This window comes from Schistocerca americana, chromosome 11, assembly GCF_021461395.2.
Source record: "Schistocerca americana isolate TAMUIC-IGC-003095 chromosome 11, iqSchAmer2.1, whole genome shotgun sequence".
Classification (NCBI taxonomy): domain Eukaryota; kingdom Metazoa; phylum Arthropoda; class Insecta; order Orthoptera; family Acrididae; genus Schistocerca; species Schistocerca americana.
In genome coordinates this window covers 121,575,822-121,601,291 of record NC_060129.1, presented here as the reverse complement: position 1 = coordinate 121,601,291, position 25,470 = coordinate 121,575,822, and the positions used below count along the sequence as shown (strand labels likewise).

General features: G+C 42.4%; 1 protein-coding gene and 2 non-coding genes across 3 annotated transcripts in view; 2 read left to right on the top strand and 1 right to left on the bottom strand.

Annotated features, from left to right (window-relative positions):
• Positions 1-288: 288 nt before the first annotated feature.
• Trnal-caa lies at positions 289-363 on the top strand. The gene has a single exon. It is a non-coding gene; the product is annotated as a tRNA-Leu (tRNA).
• A 4,868-nt stretch (positions 364-5,231) lies between these two features.
• Positions 5,232-5,306, top strand: Trnal-caa. The gene has a single exon. It is a non-coding gene; the product is annotated as a tRNA-Leu (tRNA).
• The window catches only part of LOC124554149 (zinc finger protein 62-like), a 79,660-nt gene continuing 59,457 nt past the window's right edge, over positions 5,268-25,470 (bottom strand). The window contains exon 6 of the mRNA XM_047128217.1: positions 5,268-6,484. Within this exon, the coding sequence (XP_046984173.1) occupies positions 5,467-6,484 (1,018 nt within the window). The 3' untranslated portion in view covers positions 5,268-5,466. The remainder of the gene's footprint in view (positions 6,485-25,470) is intronic.

Genomic DNA, 25,470 nt, shown 5'->3' with positions numbered 1-25,470 from the left:
TTCTGCCAGTACCTCGTCTCCTCCGAAAGAAAGGATATTGCGGAGACATGGCTTAGCCACAGCCTGGGGGATGTTTCCAGAATGAGATTTTCACTCTGCAGCAGAGTGTGCGCTGATATGAAACTTCCTGGTAGATTAAAACTGTGTGCTGGACCGAGACTCGAACTCGGGACCTTTGCCTTTCGCGGGCAAGTGCTCTACCAAATGAGCTACCCAAGCACGACTTGCAAGGAAGGTAGGAGACGAGGTACTGGCAGAAGTAAAGGTGTGAGGACGGGGCGTGAGTCATGCTTGGGTAGCTCAGTTGGTAGAGCACTTGCCCGCAAAAGGCAAAGGTCCCGAGTTCGAGTCTCGGCCCGGCACACAGTTTTAATCTGCCAGGAAGTTTCATACAACGTACCATTAAAGTGGAGGGACACATTCAGCAGTCAGCATCTTCAAATGAAATGGGATGCGTGTCAACATATCTTAACGTGTTACGTATGCTGGTGCAGTGACAAAGCCCACATATGGGTTTGTTTTTTCATATACACTGAATTCATCACATGTTGCATTCGCAGCATTGATGTGTGGAATACAGCAGGCTATATATGTGTAATATCTACTGTGGTGTAATTTGATAATGCACAAGCAGGCAAAAATAGCTAACTACTACATTATGAAATAACAGTTTATTTTCAAAATAAAACAACAGCCGACAATGGAAAATTAGTTTCCTCACAGAATTCACAGCAGCTATGGACCCCTGCATACACTGACTCTGGTATAGAGAAAGTTGGTTTTCATGTTGACGATTGTGCAAGTCTACTGAATTCCATGATGGGGACCAACTGGCTGCCAAGCATTCCACAGCAACATGCACAGTGGCCGTAACATTGTCAAAGTGCTCACTTGATGCAAAGCTGTCATAAGATGCACAGCAGGTTTACAGGTTATGTCCCAAAAGGTTCGAGAATAACGTTTTTAAAGAAGTTTATTGCTTTTTTAATGAAAAATATCTTATCTATGCATCACTGTAACAGTTTCGTCCAGTCCACACAGGCTCCCTGGACAGTATCACTGGGAACGTCCTTAAGACTGGTCATCGAAGCCTCTTTTTACCCCCCCCCCCCCCCCCCCCCCCGATATCTCGTGAGGATGCACCTTCAACCTTGTCTTTCATTCTCTGAAACAAAAAGAAGTCAGGGTGGTTGTTGTGTACACAGTTCCGCGTAGTCAGCGCGTACACAACTTTCCCACTAGAGCGCGCCCTGCTAAGCACAACAGCGCAGGTGCAGCGCTCGTCCATCTCCGCACTACGAGATGGCGCTGTCTTAGAGACGGACCAAATTCTGCTTCTGCCGATCCGCGTATTAATATGTAACGCAGCCAGTGAGATTGCTGCTGACGTAGAACCTTTTCTCCTCGCGGATCACACTCTCGCAGTGATACCTGAATGCTCGAGGTATTATAACGAGTGTACAGACCTCCGATCAGTCAGTCTGCATTAGTCTGTACCAGTCTATAGTCGAGTTTCAGTCTGCGCCTAATAAGATTACCACATTCCTGTACATAGCCATGAAGATAAATGTATACACACTTTGTCAAGTATCAGAGATATGTGAGAATAAGATTAACGTACCAAGACCAAAGGAACTTAAGATTATCAATTGTAAACTGCATCCAGAATCAAGTTACGTAATATCGATACCTTATTATTATTTTAATAAATGTGAGTCAAAATTAATCAAGTTCTGTTTAAAGTTGGTCACCGTCAATCTGCTACTCTAAGCGTGCAAGTGGCATTTGTATCGTCTGACCTAACGGCAGAAGATAAACACGCCACGATAAGACCATGAGACATATTGCTGACACTCGCCTACTTCGTTAGAGCGGCAAATCAAATAATCTGATGGTGTGTGTACCGAAGGTCTTACAGTACGCACACCACAGTGGTACAGTGTCTGAGGCAGTCCGTTCCTGATCAGAAACTCTTGTACAACAAGGGCAGTGTTGCTCGGTGCATTGCCGCGATGCTAAATCCTGTTGTTTGTGATGTCTCTCACCTGAGCTTTTTACCCTATCCCACAATCGGGCGAGGATCTGAGTATGAAACTGGCCATTAACTTTTGTCCTCAAGGCAGGAATTCCCTGTGAATCATACCTTTGGTGTCAAAAACGACAATGAGCACCAGCTTCGCACCAGATTTGCTCGTGTGTGCCTTCTTCGGGTGAGGTGATATATCGAGCGCCACTCACTGCTTTGTCACTCAAAAACCCATGTCTTGTCACCTGTCCTAACTCCGCCCAAAAAATTATTGTTACTTCCACAGAATTCCAATGATTTAATCGGCACTTCCGCACATGGACTTCCTTCTGTTCATCGGTCAGTTATTTGAGACCCTCTACCTGCACACCTTTCACATCCCTATTTCATCTCTCAAAATGTGATAAATGTTTTATTTCAGCATACTATAGTTCTCCGCTATCATTCTTACACTCAGGCATTGATCTCTGTTTAAAACTTTTTGCAGTTTCTCCAAATTTTTGTGAATTTTGGATGTTGATGGATACTCAAAGGGCTTGTTGTCATTGACATTTCCTTGGTCCTCATGTATCATCTAGTGTGTCATAAACTCTCAGCATTTTTTTTTTTTTTTTTTTTTTTTTTTAAGGCAAAAGTAGAATGCATATCACCCCCCAATTAAGTGCTGCATCTCAAATCTTGGAATGTCACCAAGGAACACTGTATGTGAAACGTAGTCCTCACTCTGTCTCTGTAAGGAGGCAACTGAGCCAAGTCGCATTTGTTAGCCATAACACCTTACCACAGTTTCCACAGAAAACTACATCACTCTAGCCACTGTGGTTTGCTGGAGCATTTTACTTCCAGAGTTTGAACTATGTTAGCAGAACCAACCAATCAATGTACACGATGACAAGAGCCCTGCCCAGGTACACAATACACAGATTTTGGATGTCACCCAACCCTGATCAGTTCCCATACATAAACAAATGCAAATATCGAAATTACTTTAATGCAATCTATAACAAAATTTAGCAAAATTGTTTGTAATGTAGACAGATGCCATATTTACCATTTTCAGTAAAAATAGTAAATAAAAACTTGATATAAAATAATATGAATTGTAATAAGAAACCACTACAATTGGTGGGAAGAAAAATTATAATTTAATTATGTTTGGAATGAACATTTTGTAAAATTAATCGTTAAGAACACTTTATGGTGTAAATTTTTATTTAAAAGAAGGAACATGTATTAAATTTAAGTACAGAAGTTGAATTTATACTTTGTCATGGGCACCACATCTACATCTACATTTATACTCCGCAAGCCACTTACCGGGAAGAACGACTGCCGGAAAGCCACCGTGCACGCTCGAATCTCTCTAATTTTACATTCGTGATCTCCTGGGGAAGTATAGGTAGGGGGAAGCAATATATTCGATACCTCATCCAGAAACGCACCCTCTCGAAACCTGGACAGCAAGTTACACTGCAATGCAGAGCACCTCTCTTGCAGAGTCTGCCACTCGAGTTAGTTAAACATCTCCGTAACGCTATCACGGTTACCAAATAACCCTGTGACGAAACGCGCCGCTCTTCTTTGGATCTTCTCTATCTCCTCCGTCAACCCGATCTGGTACAAATCCCACACTGATGAGCAATACTCAAGTATAGGTCGAACGAGTGTTTTGTAATCCACCTCCTTTGTTGATGGACTACATTTTCTAAGGACTCTCCCAATGAATCTCAACCTGGTACCCGCTTTACCAACAATTAATTTTATATGATCGTTCCACATCAAATCGTTCCACACGCATACTCCCAGATATTTTACAGAAGTAACTGCTACCAGTGTTTGTTCTGCTATCATATAATCTTACAATAAAGGATCCTTCTTTCTATGTATTCGCAATACATTACATTTGTCTTTGTTAAGGGTCAGTTGCCACTCCATGCACCAAGTGCCTATCCGCAGCAGATCTTCCTGCATTTCACTGCAATTTTCTAATGCTGCAACTTCTCTGTATATTACAGCATCATCCGTGAAAAGCCGCACGGAACTTCCGACACTATCTACTAGGTCATTTATACATATTGTCAAAAGCAATGGTCCCATAACACTCCCCTGTGGTGCGCCAGAGGTTACTTTAACATCTGTAGACATCTCTCCATTGAGAACAACATACTGTGTTCTGTTTGCTGGGTGCATGTTTGCTATTTACATGACGATTTAACTGTAAATAAATAAAAATTTTACAGTCAATAATGAATTAAAACAATATTTACGCTTAGGTGGTTGCCTCTGCCAAACGAGTAAACTACGTACCTGCCACCAGGGTACACTGCAGGCCAGTAAAAGTACTGGCAGTTCAGTTCAGGTAGTTACGACAGAACACTATGTGAATAGGGTTTTGTGGAAGTTTAAAGCAATAAATGTGGAAGTGAATTTTAAAGTGCTATTTGAGTTTTATTTAACAATTATCCAGTTATACAACACAAAATTAGATGCTGTAATACTCAAAATAAACAGTACTCTTTACTTTTGTTTTCAGTAGTAAGCAGATGAGACCACTAATATTACAAGAGGACTGAACATACAAGTTAGCCGGCCGGAGTGGCCGAGCAGTTCTAGGCGCTACAGTTTGGAACCGTGCGACCACTACGGTCGCAGGTTCGAATCCTGCCTCGGGCATGGATGTGTGTGATGTCCTTAGGTTAGTTAGGTTTAAGTAGTTCTAAGTTCTAGGGGGCTGACGACCTCAGCAGTTAAGTCCATAGAGCTCAGAGCCATTTGAAGCACACAAGTTACGTACTTTTGATAACAATGTGACACATTATGTTCTAAAAAAATTTAAACCTGCAAATAAGCTTCACATTCTACCTGAAGCTGCTGTAAATAATTAATTTGGTGTGATTTGACTTTATAATGGAATTCCTCTTACAGCAGTAATAATTAGAATGGGGACGTTTCAGTGTGAAATTGTAAGATGGACGGCAAGTTTATAAAACTCATCTTCACTCTGTCGGTATGATGTCTCTGGTGGTGAAACTTCCTGGCAGATTAAAACTGTGTGCCAGACCGAGACTCAAACTCGGGACCTTTGCCTTTCGCGGGCAAGTGCTTTACCACTGAGCTACCCAAGCATGACTCACGCCCCGTGGTGTAGGAAGGTAGGAGACGAGGTACTGGTAGAAGTAAATCTGTGAGGATGGGCCGTGAGTCGTGCTTGGGTAGCTCAGTTGGTAGAGCACTTGCCCGCAAAAGGCAAAGGTCCCGAGTTCGAGTCTCGGCCTGGCACACAGTTTTAATCTGCCAGGAAGTTTCATATCAGCGCACACTCCGCTGCAGAGTGAAAATCTCATTCTGGAATCTCTGGTGGTATTTCTGATAGTACGGAGGCACAAATGACGATTCAGACTCGTCCTCCGTGCAAAGTGCTTCTCGAAGACGGTGCAGTTTCAGGACTCCTCTCGCATTGGGACGCGCCCAGGTTTTTGCGAGGTCTCGCCACTGACGAACGCCTTGCCACACGCGTTGCACGCGTACAGCCACTCACCCGTGTGCGGGCGGTGGTGTACTTTCACACTTCTACTTCGCGTAAATGACTTTCCGCAGGTGTCGCAGCGGTACGGCCGCTCACCCGTGTGGATGCGCGAGTGCTGTGCCAGGTTGCTGCCGTTGGTGAACCGCTTGTGGCAGACGCCGCACTCGTGAGGCCGCTCACCCGTGTGCTGCAGCGAGTGCTGCCTCAGATTATTGCTGCGCGAGAACGCCTTGCCGCAGATATCGCAGCGGTAGGGCTGCTCACCCGTGTGCCGCAGCGAGTGCTGCCTGAGGTTATCGCTGCGCAAGAACGTTTTACCGCAGATATCGCAGCGGTAGGGACGCTCACCCGTGTGCTGCAGCGAGTGCAGCCTCAGCTGATCGCTGCGCGAGAACGTCTGGCCGCAGGTGTCACAGCAGTAGGGCCGCTCGCCCGTGTGCGTCCGGTAGTGCACCTCGAGGCCGCTGGCATCGCGGCAGGTCTTGTGGCAGATGCCGCATTTCAGCAGGTGCTGTTGCACGTGGGTCCTCAAGATCCTCTTGTCGACAAACACTTCCCGGCAGACGTCGCACGTGAAGACGTCCCGTTCGTCGGGCGAAAGCGACGGCTGCCCGGCGACACTGTCGTTCGTCGAGGGGGAGAGCCTCTCGCAACTGTCGTTTACCTGGCAGCAGTTCGAATTTGCGTCAGAGGTGTCCTTGCAGAACCCGTCACTTAACACAGTACTTGTAGTAGAATAGCTGTCTTTATGGGTATTATGCCTCTCCGAATCCACTACCTGTCCTGAGAGTAGGTGTGTATTCCTTTCATTTCTGTCACATTCTTTCCAGCTGCCACTGCGATTACTGTCACTAAACGGTATTTCGTCAGTTGTGGTGCATATGGTGGCACATTTTCCAGTAGTGCAACCATCCTGGCCTTGTGGGATAAACCTGAAGAATTGAAGAGACAGCATTAAAACATCTGGTAATGATAACACATTTCATATTCATATTAATGTAACTGCCAATGTTCAGTAGTATTGCATAACATAATAAACAACACCAATATAAAACCCGATACATATATTTCACATACAGGGTGGTCCACTGATAGTGACTGGGCCAAATATCTCACGAAATAAGCATCCAACAAAAAAACTACAAAGAACGAAACTCGTCTAACTTGAAGGGGGAAACCAGATGGCGCTATGGTTGGTCCGCTAGATGGCGCTGCCACACGTCAAACAGATATCAATTGCATTTTTTAAAATAGGAACCCCCATTTTTTATTACATATTTGTGTAGTATGTAAAAAAATATGAATGTTTTAGTTGTACCACTTTTTTCGCTTTATGATAGATGGCGCTGCAATAGTCACAAATGTATAAGTACGTGGTATCACGTAACATTCCGCCAGTGCAGACGGAATTTGCTTCGTGACAAATTACCCATGTTAAAATGGACCGTTTACCAACTGCGGAAAAGGTCGATATCGTGTTGATCTATGGCTATTGTGATCAAAATGCCCAACGGGCGTGTGCTATGTATGCTGCTCGGTATCCTGGACGACATCATCCAAGTGTCCGGATAGTTACATTATTTAAGGAAATGGGAAGTGTTCAGCCACATGTGAAATATCAACCACGACCTGCAACAAATGCTGATGCCCAAGTACGCGTTTTAACTGCTGTCGCGGTTAATCCGCACATCAGTAGCAGACAAACTGCATAAGAATCGGGAATCTCAAAAACGTCGGTGTTGAGAATGCTACATCAACATCGATTGCACCCATACCATATTTCTATGCACCAGGAATTGCATGGCGATGACTTTGAATGTCGTGTACAGTTCTGCCACTGGGCACAAGAGAAATTACGGGACAATGACAAATTTTTTGCACGCGCTCTATTTAGCGATGAAGCGTCATTCACCAACAGCGGTAACGTAAACCGGTATAATATGCAGTATTGGGCAACGTAAAATCCACAAGGCTGCGACAAGTGGAACATCAGTGACCTTGGGGGGGTCAATGTACAGTGCGGCATTATGGGAAGAAGGATAATTGGCCCCATTTTATCGATGGCAATCTAAATGGTGCAATTTATGTTTATTTGTATGCTGAAAGTTGAAGGATATTTGCTATCGTGATCCACCGACAACGCCTGACAACATGCGTCAGCGCATTGTCAATGCATGTGCGAAGATTTATTTATTTATTTAACAATACGGAAGGCGAACTACTCGCTGTTGAGAGGAATGTCGTTACACTTATTGCCAAACGCATTGAGGTTGACGGACTTCATTTTCAGCATTTACTGCATTATTGTGGTATTTACAGGTAATCACGCTGTAACAGCATGCGTTCTCAGAAATGACAAGCTCACAAAGGTACATGTATCACATCGGAACAACTGAAATAAAATGTTCAAATGTACCTATATTTTGTATTTTAATTTAAAAAACCTACCTGTTACCAGCTGTTCATCCAAAATTGTGAGCCATATGTTTTTGACTATTACAGTGCCATCTATCACAAAGCAAAAAAAGTGGTCCAACTAAAACATTCATATTTCTTTATGTACTACATGAATATGGAATAAAAAATGGGGGTTCCTATTTTTAAAAATGCAGTTGATATCCGTTTGACCTATGGCAGCACCATCTAGCAGGCCAACCATAGCACCATCTGGTTTCCCTCTTCAAGCTAGAGAAGTTTTGTTCTTTGTAGTTTTTTCGTTTGACACGTATTTCGTGAGATATTTGGCCCTGTCACAATCAATCGACCACCTAGTATGTAATTTATTTCCTCAACCTCTGCATTGCCATTTGATTTTACATAGATATTTCTCAACTTTGATTATTCTTCACAAAATTTTATCTTCACTGCAGTCTTGAATGTAGCAATGACAAAAATAAAATATGGATGTGTGGGGCAATCTATTGCTTACCTAAGTTAAATTTCAAATTTTTAATAATTTCTCAAAGTAATATGAAAACAAAATTAACTTCATAATCCAATCAATGCTAAATAAACTGATGTGGGCAACTATTAAAACCTGATATTAATGAAGTAATTTTTAATATTCGAGAAAATGAAATCTGATATAACAAATTTAAAACTAAACAATAGTAATACTACTTTGTCACAAAAAACACTGATTGTTAAGAGAAAAAAAAGGAGTACTTTACGATCTAGCAAATGATAGGAAATTGGTGTAGAATAACAAAAGCAGTTCTACAATGTAAATAGATAGATATAAAGATCTACTCACCAAGCGGTGGCAGGGGAACACACACACAAAAGGATTTAACTTCTACAAGCTTTCAGAGTCAGAGACTCCTTCTTCTGGCAGAACAGTTGAAGGGGAAGAAAGAGGGGTGAAGGAAAAGGACTGGAGAGGTTTAGGGAAAGGAGTGCAGTTCAGAAAAGTCACCCCGAACCCAGGGTCAGGGTAGACTTACCGGACAGGAAAAGCACCCAGTAAGTCTACCTCTTCTTCCCCTTCAACTCTTCTGCCAGAAGAAGGAGCCACTGGCTCCAAAAGCTTGTACAAGTTAAATCCTTTTGTGTGTTGTGTTCCCCCGCCACCGCTTGATGAGTAGATTTTTTATCTATCCATTTACATTATATGATCAATAATTGATTATTTTCATTGTTATAAAAACAATTCTATGTAATCCAAACAGTAATACGCAACAGTAAGCTAACTGTTAACTTTTTTAAAAATAGGTATATGGTGGAGGCCACTGGGCGCGCTGTTTCAGTTGATGTACAAGTTGTGGCCTCTGTGTTGCTGGGCACTCCACTTACAGCTACGGCATATGTATAACTTAGTCTTGAAGCTCCAAAATGTAAATTAAAATCCCAATAAAAATGTGTCAGCATATCACAGAATTCATGAAAGGAGAAAATACAAAAATGCAGTAAGTGAAGCAGGCAAAAAGGAATACAAACGTCTCAAAAATGAGATCGACAGGAAGTGCAAAATGGCAGGGATGGCTAGAGGACAAATGTAAGGATGTAGAGGCTTATCTCATGAGGGGTAAGATAGATACTGCCTACAGGAAAATTAAATAGACCTTTGGAAAAAAGACAACCACTTGTATGAATATCAAGAGCTCAGATGGAAACCCAGTTCTAAGCAAAGAAGGGAAAGCGGAAAGGTGGAAGGAGTATAGAGAGGGTCTATTCAGGGGCGATGTTCTTGAAGACAATATTATGGAAATGGAAGAGGATGTAAATGAACACGAAATGGGAGATATGATACTGCGTGAAGAGTTTGACAGAGCACTGAAAGACCTACGTCGAAACAAGGCCCCGGGAGTAGACAACATTCCATTAGAACTACTGACAGCCTTGGGAGAGCCAGTCCTGACAAAACTCTACCATCTGGTGAGCAAAATATATGATACAGGCGAAATACCCTCAGACTTCAAGAAGAATGTAATAATTCCAATCCCAAAGAAAGCAGGTGTTGACAGATGCGAAAATTACCGAACTATCAGTTTCATAAGTCACAGTTGCAAAATACTAATGCGAATTCTTTACAGACGAATGGAAAAACTGGTAGAAGCCGACCTCGGGGAAGATCAGTTTGGATTCCGCAGAAATGTTGGACCACGTGAGGCGATACTGACCCTACGACTTATCTTAGAAGAAAGACTAAGGAAAGGCAAACCTACGTTTCTAGAATTTGTAGATTTAGAGAAAGCTTTTGACAATGTTGACTGGAATACTCTCTTTCAAATTCTGAAGGTGGCAGGGGTAAAATACAGGGAGCGAAAGGCTATTTACAATTTGTACAGAAACCAGATGGCAGTTATAAGAGTCGAGGGACACAAAAGGGAAGCAGTGGTTGGGAAGGGAGTGAGACAGGGTTGTAGCCTCTCCCCGATGCTATTCAATCTGTATATTGAGCAAGCAGTAAAGGAAACAAAAGAAAAGTTCGGAGTAGGAATTAAAATCCATGGAGAAGAAATAAAAACTTTGAGGTTCATCGATGACATTGTAATTCTGTCAGAGACAGCAAAGGACTTGGAAGAGCAGTTGAACGGAATGTACAGTGTCTTGAAAGGAGGATATAAGATGAACATCAACAAAAGCAAAACGAGGATAATGGAATGTAGTCGAATTAAATCGGGTGATGCTGAGGGAATTAGATTAGGAAATGAGACACTTATAGTAATAGATGAGTTTTGCTATTTGGGGAGCAAAATAACTGATGATGGTCGAAGTAGAGAGGATACAAAACATAGACTGGCAACGGCAAGGAAAGCGTTTCTGAAGATGGTAAATTTGTTAACATCGAGTATTGATTTAAGAGTCAGAATGTCGTTTCTGAAAGTATTTGTATGGAGTGTAGCCATGTATGGAAGTGAAACGTGGACGATAAATAGTTTGGACAAGAAGAGATTAGAAGCTTTCGAAATGTGGTCCTACAGAAGAATGCTGAAGATTAGATGGGTAGATCACATAACTAATGAGGAAGTATTGAATAGAATTGGGGAGAAGAGAAGTTTGTGGCACAACTTGACAAGAAGAAGGGATCGGTTGCTAGGACATGTTCTGAGGCATCGAGGGATCACAAATTTAGCATTGGAGGGCAGCATGGAGGGTAAAAATCGTAGAGGGAGACCAAGAGATGAATACACTAAGCAGATTCAGAAGGATGTAGGCTGCAGTAGGTACTGGGAGATGAAGAAACTTGCACAGGATAGAGTAGCATGGAGAGATGCATCAAACCAGTCTCAGGACTGAAGACCACAACAACAACAACAACAACAACATCACAGAAGAAGAACCCACAGCCTGTTAATGCTTGATCCAAGTATAAACTATGATCACAAGAAGCATTTCATTATTAATCCATCAATTTCTGGTTCGTTGCTGGCACGGTGCAAAGTGTTCTGGGTCATTTGGTCAAGTAAATCACCCACAGAATTAATTTTTCATGTAAGTTTCCAACTTTTTAAATGTTTTAATGAAGTAGGATACTTTATAAGCTGTCATCTGCAAAAGGTTCGGTGAGATTATAGATAGGACTCGTCCTGAGGCATCAAGGAATTATCAATTTGGTAGGCAAAAATTGTCGATTCGACTTGTCGTAGAACTATGCAACATTTTTCATGCTCACACATATGACACCTTAGGGAAATGAGGAACTCTATACAAATCATTAGCAATTCCACAAACCGAGATGTTGCATAACACAACTAGCTCAGTTCAATCACAAGATCCACAGCGTCACAGACAACAGCACCCACATTCCTGCCATGTTCCTTGATATCCAGAAATCATTCAGTACAGCTCCTGCAATGTCGTTTGGTGTGCAAAATTAATTTCCACAAAAATTACATATCTTAAATTAGTCGCTAAAATTAAACATTTTATGAAACAGAGTGTGGCAAAGTTCTGTACTTAATGGATGTACAGGGGTCGGACAAAAATACGGAAACACTGCGACAAATGCACGATCGGACACGAATGCCGATGCTAGCCGAGCCTGCAGGTTGCGTTGTTATATTAGACCACGAATGGCTCCTGCACAATGTCCTCAATATTGTTACAAGCGTCAGTCATGGTCAGAACATTCTTCTGTACAGTTATGAGTGCATTACGTGAGAGATAAGTGAATTAAAACACGTGCAAATTGTTGTTTTTATGACGAGTGCTTCTGTAACCGAGGGAGCGAAGGGTTTGGTGTTTTAAGAGGCACCGCATCAAAGATTTATACCGCGTGCAGGGAAATTGGAACTGTTCGTACACTAAGTCGCAAAATAGATGAGAGTGCATGCCGAAAGTTTGTGGCAGATGACTGCTGAAGAGCATTGTGACAAAATATGAGAGGACAGCTGCAAAAGTCTCTGCTCAATTTGAGAATCTGAGATCTTAACAAAACTTCATTCTTGGTCAATCTGCTCACCAGAACTAAGTTAGATGGGCTCCATGTTCGTGTTAACAAGAGATGCATACACAGTCATGTCACTCCCTCCTGTTGTAGCCTTTTTTGCAACTGTAACCCCCTGAGTGTCATGTCACGAGAAACCCTGAATTAACAGTACATCTGGCTTCAGAGCAATAACCACCCCAGCATAGTCGTTTAGGTTTATTTTTCTTTTTCATTCGTTCAGCTGAGAAGTCACCTTAAAGTGCATTACTCCGTATGCAAAGTACCCTGCTGCATTGCACTATGCGTTACCTTGTGGCCAATTACAGGAGTCGACAAGTACATATAGTCAAATGTTGTGTTTTGCATTGCCGTGCTGTGTTGCTGGCCTGCAGTCTAAGAGTCACTGACACTCCTTTTTTCTGTTATGTTTTGTAATAGTGACACACTTCTAGGTCAGGATCAAATTACTGGAATGCGACACTAGCTGTACTGGCTTCATAAATTTGTTTGCTAACAGCAACAGGGCACTGCACGTGTCGACGGGTCCGCCATTATAAAAAATGTGGCCTAGCACTCACCTCACTCTGCTTAAAGGTCAAGAATCAATCCCACTTATTACTGAATATCTCTCCTCCTTTTTTGAAGGTTTTTACTTTTTGCAATGTGAAGAAAACAGCCTGGTTTACTGATGAACAATGTAGTATGTAATACTGCACCCTCCAATAGTCTTAAGTCACTCACAAGGAAAGCCACCTTTTTGGGAAGTGGATGACAATCTTTTGTAAACAATGCAAGTAACCATATCTGTGAAAGGGGTGAAGGGTGGACATGTGGCGACTGCTTCGTATGAAAGTTAGGGAATTTATTACGAGCTATTTTGCTCCATGTTGCGAGCTACAGAAGGAAGGCTGCTTTGTAGTTTGCCCTGGTATTGCCTGGCTAAGTGTGGTTCCCACAGTTGGACACTACTGGTGAAGCAAGTCTCAAAACCTCACCTGCTGTTCACACCCCCCCCCCCCCCCCAAGACATCCCCCCTAAAATGGCCCAGTGGATAGCACATCAAAAACTGAACACAGATCAAGCATGAAAAAAGGAAGAAGGTGCACTGAACTGTGAAAAAAGAAGCAAAAAACACACACACACACACACACACACACACACACACACACACACACACACACACCAGCCACTGATCTGTGAACAGGCTTCCTCTCCTAGTGCACATGACCCCACTAAGCCACTGGCCAACTTAGCCTCCCCTTTCCTTACGAGGTTGGTTTGATAAGTCTGGTAAAAAAAGCAAGGGGGAAAAATGTTCATTCCATAAGCAACTCGCCTTACTTCTCAACAAAGTCTCCTTTGAGGGACATATACTTGGCCCAGTCATCCTCCAGCTTTTTCGTCCCATTTGGAAAAACAGGTTCTGTCAAATACTCATTGACTACAAGTATCACTCACTCATTTGAGGAAAAATGTTGCCCAAGCAGGCCAAAGCTTCAAGTTAGGGAACACGAAGAAGTCACTGGGTGCTAAGTCTGTTGAATAGGGTGTAAACCAATTTAAAGCCCTATTCATGCACTTTTGCCATTGATATCACTGATGTTTGATACGGTGCATTATCCTGGCGAAAGAGCACTTTTCTGTGTGCCAACCTTAATTTTTTTTTAGCAATGAAAGTTTCAAACAAATCTACAATGAAGCATAACAGGGTCCAGGCATGGTTCTGCCTTTTTTCCAAGTAATATATGAGCAAGTGACCATCACCTTACTAGTTGACAAAATAGTATTTGCCTTCTTCAGTGCACTTTCATCAGACTTCGTCCATTTTTTTGACTGCCATTTTGACTCTGTTGTGTAATGATGGCTCCAGGTTTCAACAACCGTCACAAACCAGTGCCACAAGTCTTGCAGATTATAATTAAACATTGTCAAATATTGTGTTGAAATGCTGTGCCCAATGCACTTTTCATTTACTGTGAGCAATCACTGCACCCACCTCACACACAGCTTTTTCACAGCAAATTGTATGTGCAGAATATTAAGCACTCACTCGCAAGGGGAACTCCCCCCCCCCCCCCCCCCCCAAGACGTCCCCCCTAAAATGGCCCAGTGGATAGCACATCAAAAACTGAACACAGATCAAGCATGAAAAAAGGAAGAAGGTGCACTGAACTGTGAAAAAAGAAGCAAAACAGAAACAGTGAACAGTCCGAGCTCAAGCTGTGCAACACCAAGAGAACTGCAGGAATCATTGCACCGTCGTCTTGTGTTCACGGCGTTGGACTGCAAAGCAGGAGATCCATGTTCAGATCTCCTTGTGCTTCATTTTTTTTTTTTTCATGAAATTATGAACTTTCCATGTGGTCATTGACGTGTCTGCTTTCCTTCTGTTGTTTATTGTCACATTATACACTGATTATAGAATATAAATCATGTGGTAAGAATACATTATCGCTGCGAGTAAGTGTGATGAATAGCGACCTCTCACAGAAATTAAAACTGCAAGTAAACGAGTGTGTACTATGTTACAATAAAGAACTTCAGCAGTCAAAACTTCCAAAATGGAACACAAAAGTCATAACGTGATATTTGTGTAGAACACGTAGGAGGTACATACGTCTGAGGTTGTCTTCCTTATCCCTAGCTGTTGCAGACAGACATTACATCACAAAACAGACACAAATTTGAATACAATGAACAGACACATCAATGACTCGATCGGCAGTTCATTGTGAAGGGAAGAAAAAAAAAATAGGGGGCACGAGAGAAATTTGAACACGGATCTCCCCCTTCGCATTCCGACATCGCGACCACACAACAGTGATGCAGTGATCCCTGCAGATCTCTTTATGTTGCACATCTTGAGCTTGGACCATTCACTGCTTTGATTTTGCTTCTTTTTTCACACAAATGAAAACAACATGTGTTTCGAAAAAGACGATCCTGTGAAACCCAGCTCGCACTATTCGTCCACGAGATTCAGAGGGCCATAGACACGGGTTCCCAGGTAGATGCCGTGTTTCTTCTCTTCCGCAAGGCGTTCAATACAGTTCCCCACAGTCATTTAATGAACAAAGTAAGAGCATATGGACTATCAGACCAATTGTGTGATTGGATTGAAGAATTCCTAGATAACAGAACACAGCACGTCATTCTCAATGGAGAGAAGTCTTCCGAAGTAAGAGTGATTTCAGGTGAATGTCGTAGGACTGCTGCTATTCACAATATACATAAATGACCTCGTGGATGACATCGGAAGTTCATTGAGGCTTTTCGCGTATGATGCTGTGGTATATCGAGAGGTTGAAACAATGGAAAATTGTACTGAAATGCAGGAGGATCTGCAGCGAATTGATGCATGGTGCAGGGAATGGCAATTGAATCTCAATGTAGACAAGTGTAATGTGCTGTGAATACATAGAAAGATAGATTCCTTATCATTTAGCTACAATATAGCAGGTCAGCAACTGGAAGCAGTTAATGCCATAAATTATCTGGGAGTACGCATTAGGAGTGATTTAAAATGGAATGATCATATAAAGTTGATCGTCGGTAAAGCAGATGCCAGACTGAGATTCATTGGAAGAATCGTAAGGAAATGCAATCCGAAAACAAATGAAGCAGGTTACAGTATGCTTGTTCGCCCACTGCTCGAATACTGCTCAGCAGTGTGGGATCCGTACCAGATAGGGTTGATAGAAGAGATAGAGAAGATACAACAGAGAGCAGCGCGCTTCGTTACAGGATCATTTAGTAATCTCGAAAGCGTTATGGAGATGATAGATAAACTCCAGTGGAAGACTCTGCAGGAGAGACGCTCAGTAGCTCGGTATGGGCTTTTGTTAAAGTTTCGAGAACATACCTTCACCGAAGAGTCAAGCAGTATATTGCTCCCTCCTACATATATCTCGCAATGAGACCGTGAGGATAAAATCAGAGAGATTAGAGCCCACACAGAGGCATACCAACAATCCTTCTTTCCACGAACAATACGAGACTGGAAAAGAAAGGAGAACCGATAGAGGTACTCAAGGTACCCTCCACCACCACGTCAGATGTAGATGTAGATGTAGATGTAGATGTTCAGTACACCTTCTTCCTGTTTTAATGCTCGATCTGTGTTCATTTCTCACAGGCTATCCACTGGGCTGCCTCAGCACTAAATCTGAAGGGGGGGGGGGGGGGGCAAGTTCCCCTTGTCAGTTGAGATCCCAACAGTCTCAGCAATCTGAAAAATTTTTATTCAACAGTCTTACATTACCATGTCATTGATTCTGTCAACGGTTTCCTTTGTGGTGACCTAACTGGACTGCCAGAGCACGCTTTGTCTTCGGTGCTTGTCTGACCACGTTTAAATTCATTAATCCAAAGGTAAATGGTCTACAATAATGGTGCAGAGTCCGCACGAACTTCATCGAATCCTGTTTTGATTTGTGCAGCAGTCCAGCCCTTCCAATGAAAATGTCTAACAACAGCTCGAAATTCGGTTTTCTCCATTTTCAATCGCAGTCTCGCAGTCAACACATGGACCAATTCACATGGCTGTCAACAATGAACTGGACATTGTCCACTGTTGATTTTTTTGCGATCCTTCGAATAATCGAGCTTAAGGGGCTCCGGAAAGGCTCAAAATCATGAAAAGTTCAATTTTTACTTTCTTGCGTTTTCTGAATCTGCAGACTATTACCTTTTAATAGATATATAATTTATTCAATTCCGAAGACTGCAACTATTTTTAAATTTTTTTTGAAATGTGTACTACATGGGCGTGACCGACTGTGGCGCCGTTAAACTGCTGTCAAATGGTGTTATTATTAACGTCCGTGTTCATCAGGTACATTTTAGTGATGTGAGATAAAGTATGTGTTGTGGCTAACCTGTGATGGATCAATATATATCGCTGGTGTGATTGTCGATTGTTTCATGTTTATTTACTCTTTCGTTATCTCGAAAATATTCGTAATTAATTCTGTTTCTTGAGTCTCTGTTTTGTTGAAGTATAATAATGAGTAAAAGTAAAGTTATTAGAAATCCTCTGAAGGCTCTTAAGAAAAGGAGAAATGTTGGAAAGCCAAAGGTATGTGTTATTACTGTAAACAATAAAGACGATAACCAAGTGAGTGAACCTAACCTCTCAAGTACACCTGCCCATAGCAGTCAAAGTGGGAAAGAAAATACTTCACAGAAGAAGCTTGGTTCAATGAGTGAAAACTATGAATGTTTTGTGGGCGAATCGGATGTGAATGAAATATTTGATATGTCGGTTCTCAAAGGAATTTTTTCAAACTGTGTAAGATGTATTCATTGTAGTGAAGTTGGTCTGGACTCTCCATAATAAAGCACGTAGGACTTGCTAGTGAAATACAACTGAAATGTGATAAGTGTTCATACATGACCACCTTTTGGAACAGTGTTGCAGTAACTGCAACTGAAGAAAATGGTAGCAAAATCTACCAACACAACAACGAGCGATGCTTGCTTTAGACAAGGAACGCCTTCGGGCTGCAGACAGGGCTGTAAAGAGTCTAGAAATACAAGCAAGAGTAAACAGGAGGAGGAACAAGAGGAAGCTGGAGGAGGAGTTTGCAGAGGATGAAGATAATCCATCCTATGGACCTGGAATGCACTAAAAAGTTAATCCAATCTTTGTCGCTCGATTCCCAAAACTTTTATTTTCTCATACTAATTACATGTTTTCTAAGGATCTTCCAAACATATTTGTTTCAAACTTTCAGTAAATGTTACACAGTACCTTCTGCATAATTTAACACAGCCTTTTTCCAAAAACTGTATATTTTTAATATATAAATAAAAAATTGCAAAAAAATGTTGTGAATTTCCATTACAATTGAAAAAAAAAATCATCTTTAATAACTGAACTAAAATTTTGTAAAATCCCTGTGTTAAGTTGTAGCCCATATTCCAATAAATAATCTGTAAAAAGTTCAACTTCCTACCTCAAATACTTTGTGAGGAAAGATGTAATTTATAAGCGTTATTTTAACATTGCAAGTATAGGGCGTTTCGGAGCCCCTTAACAATCCTGAAGGCACAGCAAAAATGTTCCACTCTTTGGAGGAAATTTACCAGACTTACAAAACCATCCTCGTACGTATTCCATATACTGAATTGTATGCTGTTCTCTTTGAGCAAAATGCTGTTATTTCAGTGTCCACACTCGGTCCTTCCGACAAGTATTGATGATCCACACCTGTACACTATAATTCAAAATTTATTTGCTGACTAAATTTCAAAGTATACCGTACAGCTCAACGCTGTCTCTTCTGTCGGTCATGAATGTACGTAATACAATCCTACGCGAGCATAAGATGATAACAACAACGGTGTCAATTCCTCGCTGTCTCATTCTCCTCCTTGCGTTAATCTGAGTAAAGTTGCAAGCATTAAGTGATGAAATTAGTGGACTTCAAGACAAGGAGGTTGACAGAGGATGTTTGGGTCGGTACAGGGAGCACATATAGGTAGACGAAGTGGTTAACGTGATTGGTAGTGAGAAATGGGAAAGCCTGATATATATCTACATCCATACTCCGCAAGCCACCTCATGGTGTGTGGCGGAAGGTACCTCGATACCTCCGATTCTCCCTTCTATTCCAGTCTCGTATTGTTCGTGGAAAGAAAGATTGTCGGTATGCCTCTGTGTGGGCTCTAATATCTCCGATTTTATCCTCACAGTCTCTTTGCAAGATATACGTAGGAGGGAACAATATACTGCTCGACTCCTCAGTGAAGATATGTTCTGGAAACTTCGACAAAAGCCCGTACCGAGCTACTGAGCGTCTCTCTAGCAGAGTCTTCCACTGGAGTTTATCTATCATCTCTGTAACGCTTTCACGATTACTAAACAATCTTGGAACAAAGTACGCTGCTCTCCGTTGGATCTTCTCTATCTCTTCTATCGACCCTATCTGGTACGGATCCCACACCGGTGAGCAGTATTCGAGCAGTGGGCGAACAAGTGCACTGTAACCTACTTTGCACTGTAACCTACTTCCTTTGTTTTCAGACTGCATTTCCTTAGGATTCTTCCATTGAATCTCAGTCTCAGTCTGGCATCTGTCCAGCACCAAATTTCGCATGTCACTATTGGATAGTAGGTATGTACCTAATACAGCTGACGTCAAGGAATTCACAGCCAGCAAACAAATTTTGAGAAACAATGTTTGTTTCTCAACAGTGAAGCTGTGTTCCGAAACCACAGGGTCCCTTTCACGCAGCTTGCATCATCCAGGACTAGAGCTGCGAGACTGAGGACAAGTTCTCACATCTCTTCTGGCCACGACAGTCACTAGACCTCAACATTGCTGAGTCTTTGTAGTCTACTTAGGACAGAAGGGTGCACCATTGCCATCCACTTCCACCATCATTACATGAACTTGCTACTATTTCGCAGCAAGAATGATAAGAGTCCCTTGAGAATCATACAGAACCTGAATTTATCACTTCCAAGATGACTGGATGCTGTTTTGAATCCCAATGTTTTTTTTTCCGCTGCACTGGGCATGGTAATGTGTTGTGTTTTTTGGTGTTCCCATACTTTTGTCCATCTCCTGTACATATTTGAAATTTGTTAGCGATTTCTACAGAACATGTTGGCACACTTAAAGCCTTCTACACAATTTCTTTTCTACTGTAAATGAAAATTATAGCAATACAAAGAGAACTGTGTGACCGCTCAATGTCATTCAATACGATCACGACGACACCCCTCGGTCGACGTTAACACTCGTGGTGTCACTCGCCTTCATACATGGCAGTGGACGTTTGAAAATTCGTAACGCCAGCCCAATAGTCGTCAACTGATTTAAATGTTATACCCGGCTGACTCTTAATTCAATTACTGCCACAGCGGTGAGGAGAAAGAACACATCCTGGTGATACCAGCATTATGCGTATTTAGATGTTCAATTAACCTGAATGTTTTGCAATGTTCCAGCGATTCTATTTGAATTCTAAGCTGCTATACCAACAAGGACCATTTTCGCAGATAATCATGCAGGTATGTAATGGATGTTCAGTTTCTCAATGTAGTTTGTGGCACTCACACATTATACATCCGCTATAAGAACAATTTCATGCATTTACATTTTTGGTGTCCCACAATATTGGTTGGCTAAATATTATGACAATACGCTGCATACAACTTCCACAGATATTGTTTATCATGTAGTCAAGACTACGTAATGAACCCAAAATCGTGGATAAAATTGAAATGTAGTTTGTTTATTAACACTTTTCTTCTCACTAACTAAATATGAATTATGAATCGGGATTGGAGGTGATGATCCTATCCTTCTTTTTTAGTATTTTAGGTCCCCATTAATTAATATCTGGTAGTTAATAAGCGAACTATTTTTATGCTGGTGCGTTGTTTGTATCAGTTACCCCCGCAACCGTCCAACGATAAGATTCTCTTAATGTTCTGCGCTCACGCGTTTCACAATTTTAGAAAATGCAGAATTACATAAACTATAGCTTTCCGTTGCGTACAACTTTCGTGGGTTCCACGTCCATAATAGTTTCCCAAGAGTATTTTTACCAGCTAACACAAAGTTTGAATTATGTTGTCGGAATCATTTTTACTTCACCCGACAATAAACACATCTGATCACTTCATCACACGTAATGTATTTTAAACGTGCTTGAAGAGTCTTTAAATAATCTCCTTAACGAATTTCGCAGTCGCGTACCACTTTTTCATCGACTAACCCCATCGCGATAACTGAAGGTAGAGAGCTCAATAATGTGTTACATGTTCTTTTATATGTATTAAAAAACAAATGCGCCCCTATATCTTTCTGCCCGCTTGGTCTTTGCTACTTTGCTTTTTATTACTTTTCATTATACTGCTTCTTAGTAATACTGTGCAGTTATTAAAGTTTCGTATTACTTTCCCCTTTTTAATTCGTACAAAATAAAGTCTATTTATCCCAGATTTTAATTAATACGATGCTAATTGAAACGCCTGCCCGCAAAGTACCGTTATAACTGTCAACTGTTAAAAAAAGCGACAAAAGTCATGGGATGGCAACATGCACAAATAAAGATGGCAGTAGTAATGCATACACAGGGTATAAAAGGGCAGTGCACTAACAGAGCTGTCATTTGCGCTCAGGTGATTCATGTGAAAAAAATTTCCGACGTGATTGTCACCCCACGACATGTGCTCTGAACAACGAACGGTAGTCAGAGCTACGCACACGGGACATTCCATTTTGGAAATACACTCCTGGAAATTGAAATAAGAACACCGTGAATTCATTGTCCCAGGAAGGGGAAACTTTATTGACACATTCCTGGGGTCAGATACATCACATGATCACACTGACAGAACCACAGGCACATAGACACAGGCAACAGAGCATGCACAATGTCGGCACTAGTACAGTGTATATCCACCTTTCGCAGCAATGCAGGCTGCTATTCTCCCATGGAGACGATCGTAGAGATGCTGGATGTAGTCCTGTGGAACGGCTCGCCATGCCATTTCCACCTGGCGCCTCAGTTGGACCAGCGTTCGTGCTGGACGTGCAGACCGCGTGAGACGACGCTTCATCCAGTCCCAAACATGCTCAATGGGGGACAGATCCGGAGATCTTGCTGGCCAGGGTAGTTGACTTACACCTTCTAGAGCACGTTGGGTGGCATGGGATACATGCGGACGTGCATTGTTCTGTTGGAACAGCAAGTTCCCTTGCCGGTGTAGGAATGGTAGAACGATGGGTTTGATGACGGTTTGGATGTACCGTGCACTATTCAGTGTCCCCTCGACAATCACCAGTGGTGTACGGCCAGTGTAGGAGATCGCTCCCCACACCATGATGCCGGGTGTTGGCCCTGTGTGCCTCGGTCGTATGCAGTCCTGATTGTGGCGCTCACCTGCACGGCGCCAAACACGCATACGACCATCATTGGCACCAAGGCAGAAGCGACTCTCATCGCTGAAGACGACACGTCTCCATTCGTCCCTCCATTCACGCCTGTCGCGACACCACTGGAGGCGGGCTGCACGATGTTGGGGCGTGAGCGGAAGACGGCCTAACGGTGTGCGGGACCGTAGCCCAGCTTCATGGAGACGGTTGCGAATGGTCCTCGCCGATACCCCAGGAGCAACAGTGTCCCTAATTTGCTGGGAAGTGGTGGTGCGGTCCCCTATGGCACTGCGTAGGATCCTACGGTCTTGGCGTGCATCCGTGCGTTGCTGCGGTCCGGTCCCAGGTCGACGGGCACGTGCACCTTCCGCCGACCACTGGCGACAACATCGATGTACTGTGGAGAACTCACGCCCCACGTGTTGAGCAATTCGGCGGTACGTCCACCCGGCCTCCCGCATGCCCACTATACGCCCTCGCTCAAAGTCCGTCAACTGCACATACGGTTCACGTCCACGCTGTCGCGGCATGCTACCAGTGTTAAAGACTGCGATGGAGCTCCGTATGCCACGGCAAACTGGCTGACACTGACGGCGGCGGTGCACAAATGCTGCGCAGCTAGCGCCATTCGACGGCCAACACCGCGGTTCCTGGTGTGTCCGCTGTGCCGTGCGTGTGATCATTGCTTGTACAGCCCTCTCGCAGTGTCCGGAGCAAGTATGGTGGGTCTGACACAACGGTGTCAATGTGTTCTTTTTTCCATTTCCAGGAGTGTATTTAGGGAATTCAGTATTCCCAGATCCCAGAGTCAAGAGTGTGCTGAAAATACAAAATTTCATGCATCACCTCTCACCGCGGACAATCCAGCGGTCGATGGCCTTCACTTAATGACCGAGAGCAGCGGCATTTGCGTAGTATCATCAGTGCTAAGAGACAAGCAACACTGAATGAAATAACTGCAGAAATCAATGTGGGACGTATGACGTTCATATCCCAAATATGGAACCCATAATGACCACCCCTTTTTTTTGCAAAAGAAATAGAAAAATTAGTCATCCCGACAGTGACGGCAGCTACTGACAACAAAATTTACACTCTTAACAGTTTGATTAACAGGAATGTTATGTAAATACCAATGCTTATCGTAAAGAAAGGACTGAATGAAAGAATACCATATGATACAAAACAGAAACTTTAAAGAAGCCGCATCAAGCTGTAAATTCGCTGTGACTACAATGTAACTCGGCAATGGAGATGTTAACTTCACTTCTCTGTCGTACTCTTGCAATAGTAGTACACTGGTGAAGCGCTACTAGATTGTTTTAAAACTGATTTGAAGTTTAAAAGTTTTGCGGTATAGACTGCAAGTATTAGTAAGAAGTTGGACTGAAGTAAAACGTTTAGACAGATAACGGGATAGTTGATATATGTGACAGAAAAATAATGCATGTGATTACTGATACTTAATAATCACGAACATCAAAGGACACAGAAAGAGACTGATCACCGACATAAACTCAATTATTAGACTCGAGCAGGCAACACATGAATCCAATCACAAAGAACTTACAATTGCGCCATGTTGTCAGAAGCCATCGTCAAAGTCAGAATTTCTGATGCTAACAGACTCAACTCCCTGAATGAAAAATCGGTGTGTGTGCTCAGTGTAGGGACAAATAATTACGAAGAACAATAAACTTTAATTCAATTTTAATTCTTCGTGTCACCTACGTCATTTAATGGACATTTAAAGTGTATTTGTGGAATTGACTGATTCTTCTGATAATATAAAAGTGAAAGTGCTTTAGTGACATTTTAACAGTGATCAACAGAAAGTTTACTCTGAAATACAAAACATTCTGAACATTGCTCAAGGGTATATTACCTCTGGGATTATGTAGTGTAGTTGTCGAATACGCAATGTAGCGACGCCTTGACGACGGAATAATAATTAAAAAACTGCAACGTTTGAATACCCACTCTCAAACTGGGCATAAGAACTAGTCAGCAAGTTCGCATAGACAGAAAGTCTGTCGCAAACACGTAAAGGACTTTTTGTTATCATTTCAGATCAAGGGAGTCATTGCGTTACCGAGTGGTGCAGTCACTTTATTTGTAAGTGGAGAAGATCGACACACATCGAACACCACTGCTTTAATTACAAGCAAGGGCGGTGCACACACTCCGGAGTGTTGCTCCATCGAGACATTGATATCAGTTTTGAGAGAGAGAATCTGAAAAATAACCAAACCAGGCGAGGAGTTTGTTTTTCTATTAGTTACAGATTGGCGTTATTGTGATCGATGGACGGCTGTTCCACATCATCTCCACTAGGACGACCATCACCGTCAAGCCGAGACAACACGAGACACCACAGTTAGGACACCGTGGTGAAATTTAGTATTAATGCACTATGCCACTGGATGACTGATGAGAGTGCTTTTGCTAAGAGCACGTCATTGCCTGCAGTGCCTCTCCCGGGCTCGTGACCATATCGGTTGCATCCTAGATGAATGGAAAACTGTGGCCTAACCAGATAAGTCCCATTTCAGTTGGTAAGAACTGACGTTTGGGTCCCCGTGTGGTGCAGACACCGTGGAGCCGTGTACCCCAGACATCAACAAGGCACTGCACAAGCTGGTAGTGGCTTCATAACGGTGTGGTCCGTGTTTACACGGAAGCAATTGGGTTCTATGGTCCAACTGAACCGATCATTGTTTAGAAATGGTCAGTTTTGCGTACTTGGAGACTATTTGCAGCCACTGATGGACATCGAATTTTTACGGGTGGCAATGTGCCGTGTCGCCAGACCTCAAGTGTTCGCAACTGGTTTGCAGAACATTCTGGACAGTTCGAGCGAATGATTTGGAAAACCAGATTGCCCGACATGAATCACATCAAACATATAGAGAATATAACTGAGAAGTCAGTTTGCACCCAAAACTACAGCTTTTTTAAAACTCTTATTCTATGTGATTAGCAATTTCGAATTCATTATTGTTTCTTGTACACCCTAAGCATGTGATATTTGTTGCTACAGTAGCGGCCAGTACTATCATTTACACTATCTGTTCTGACTACTTACAGCGTTATTATTATACATCATTGTGTTTTTATTTTCCTGTCAATACATGTCATTGTGTTTAATTACGT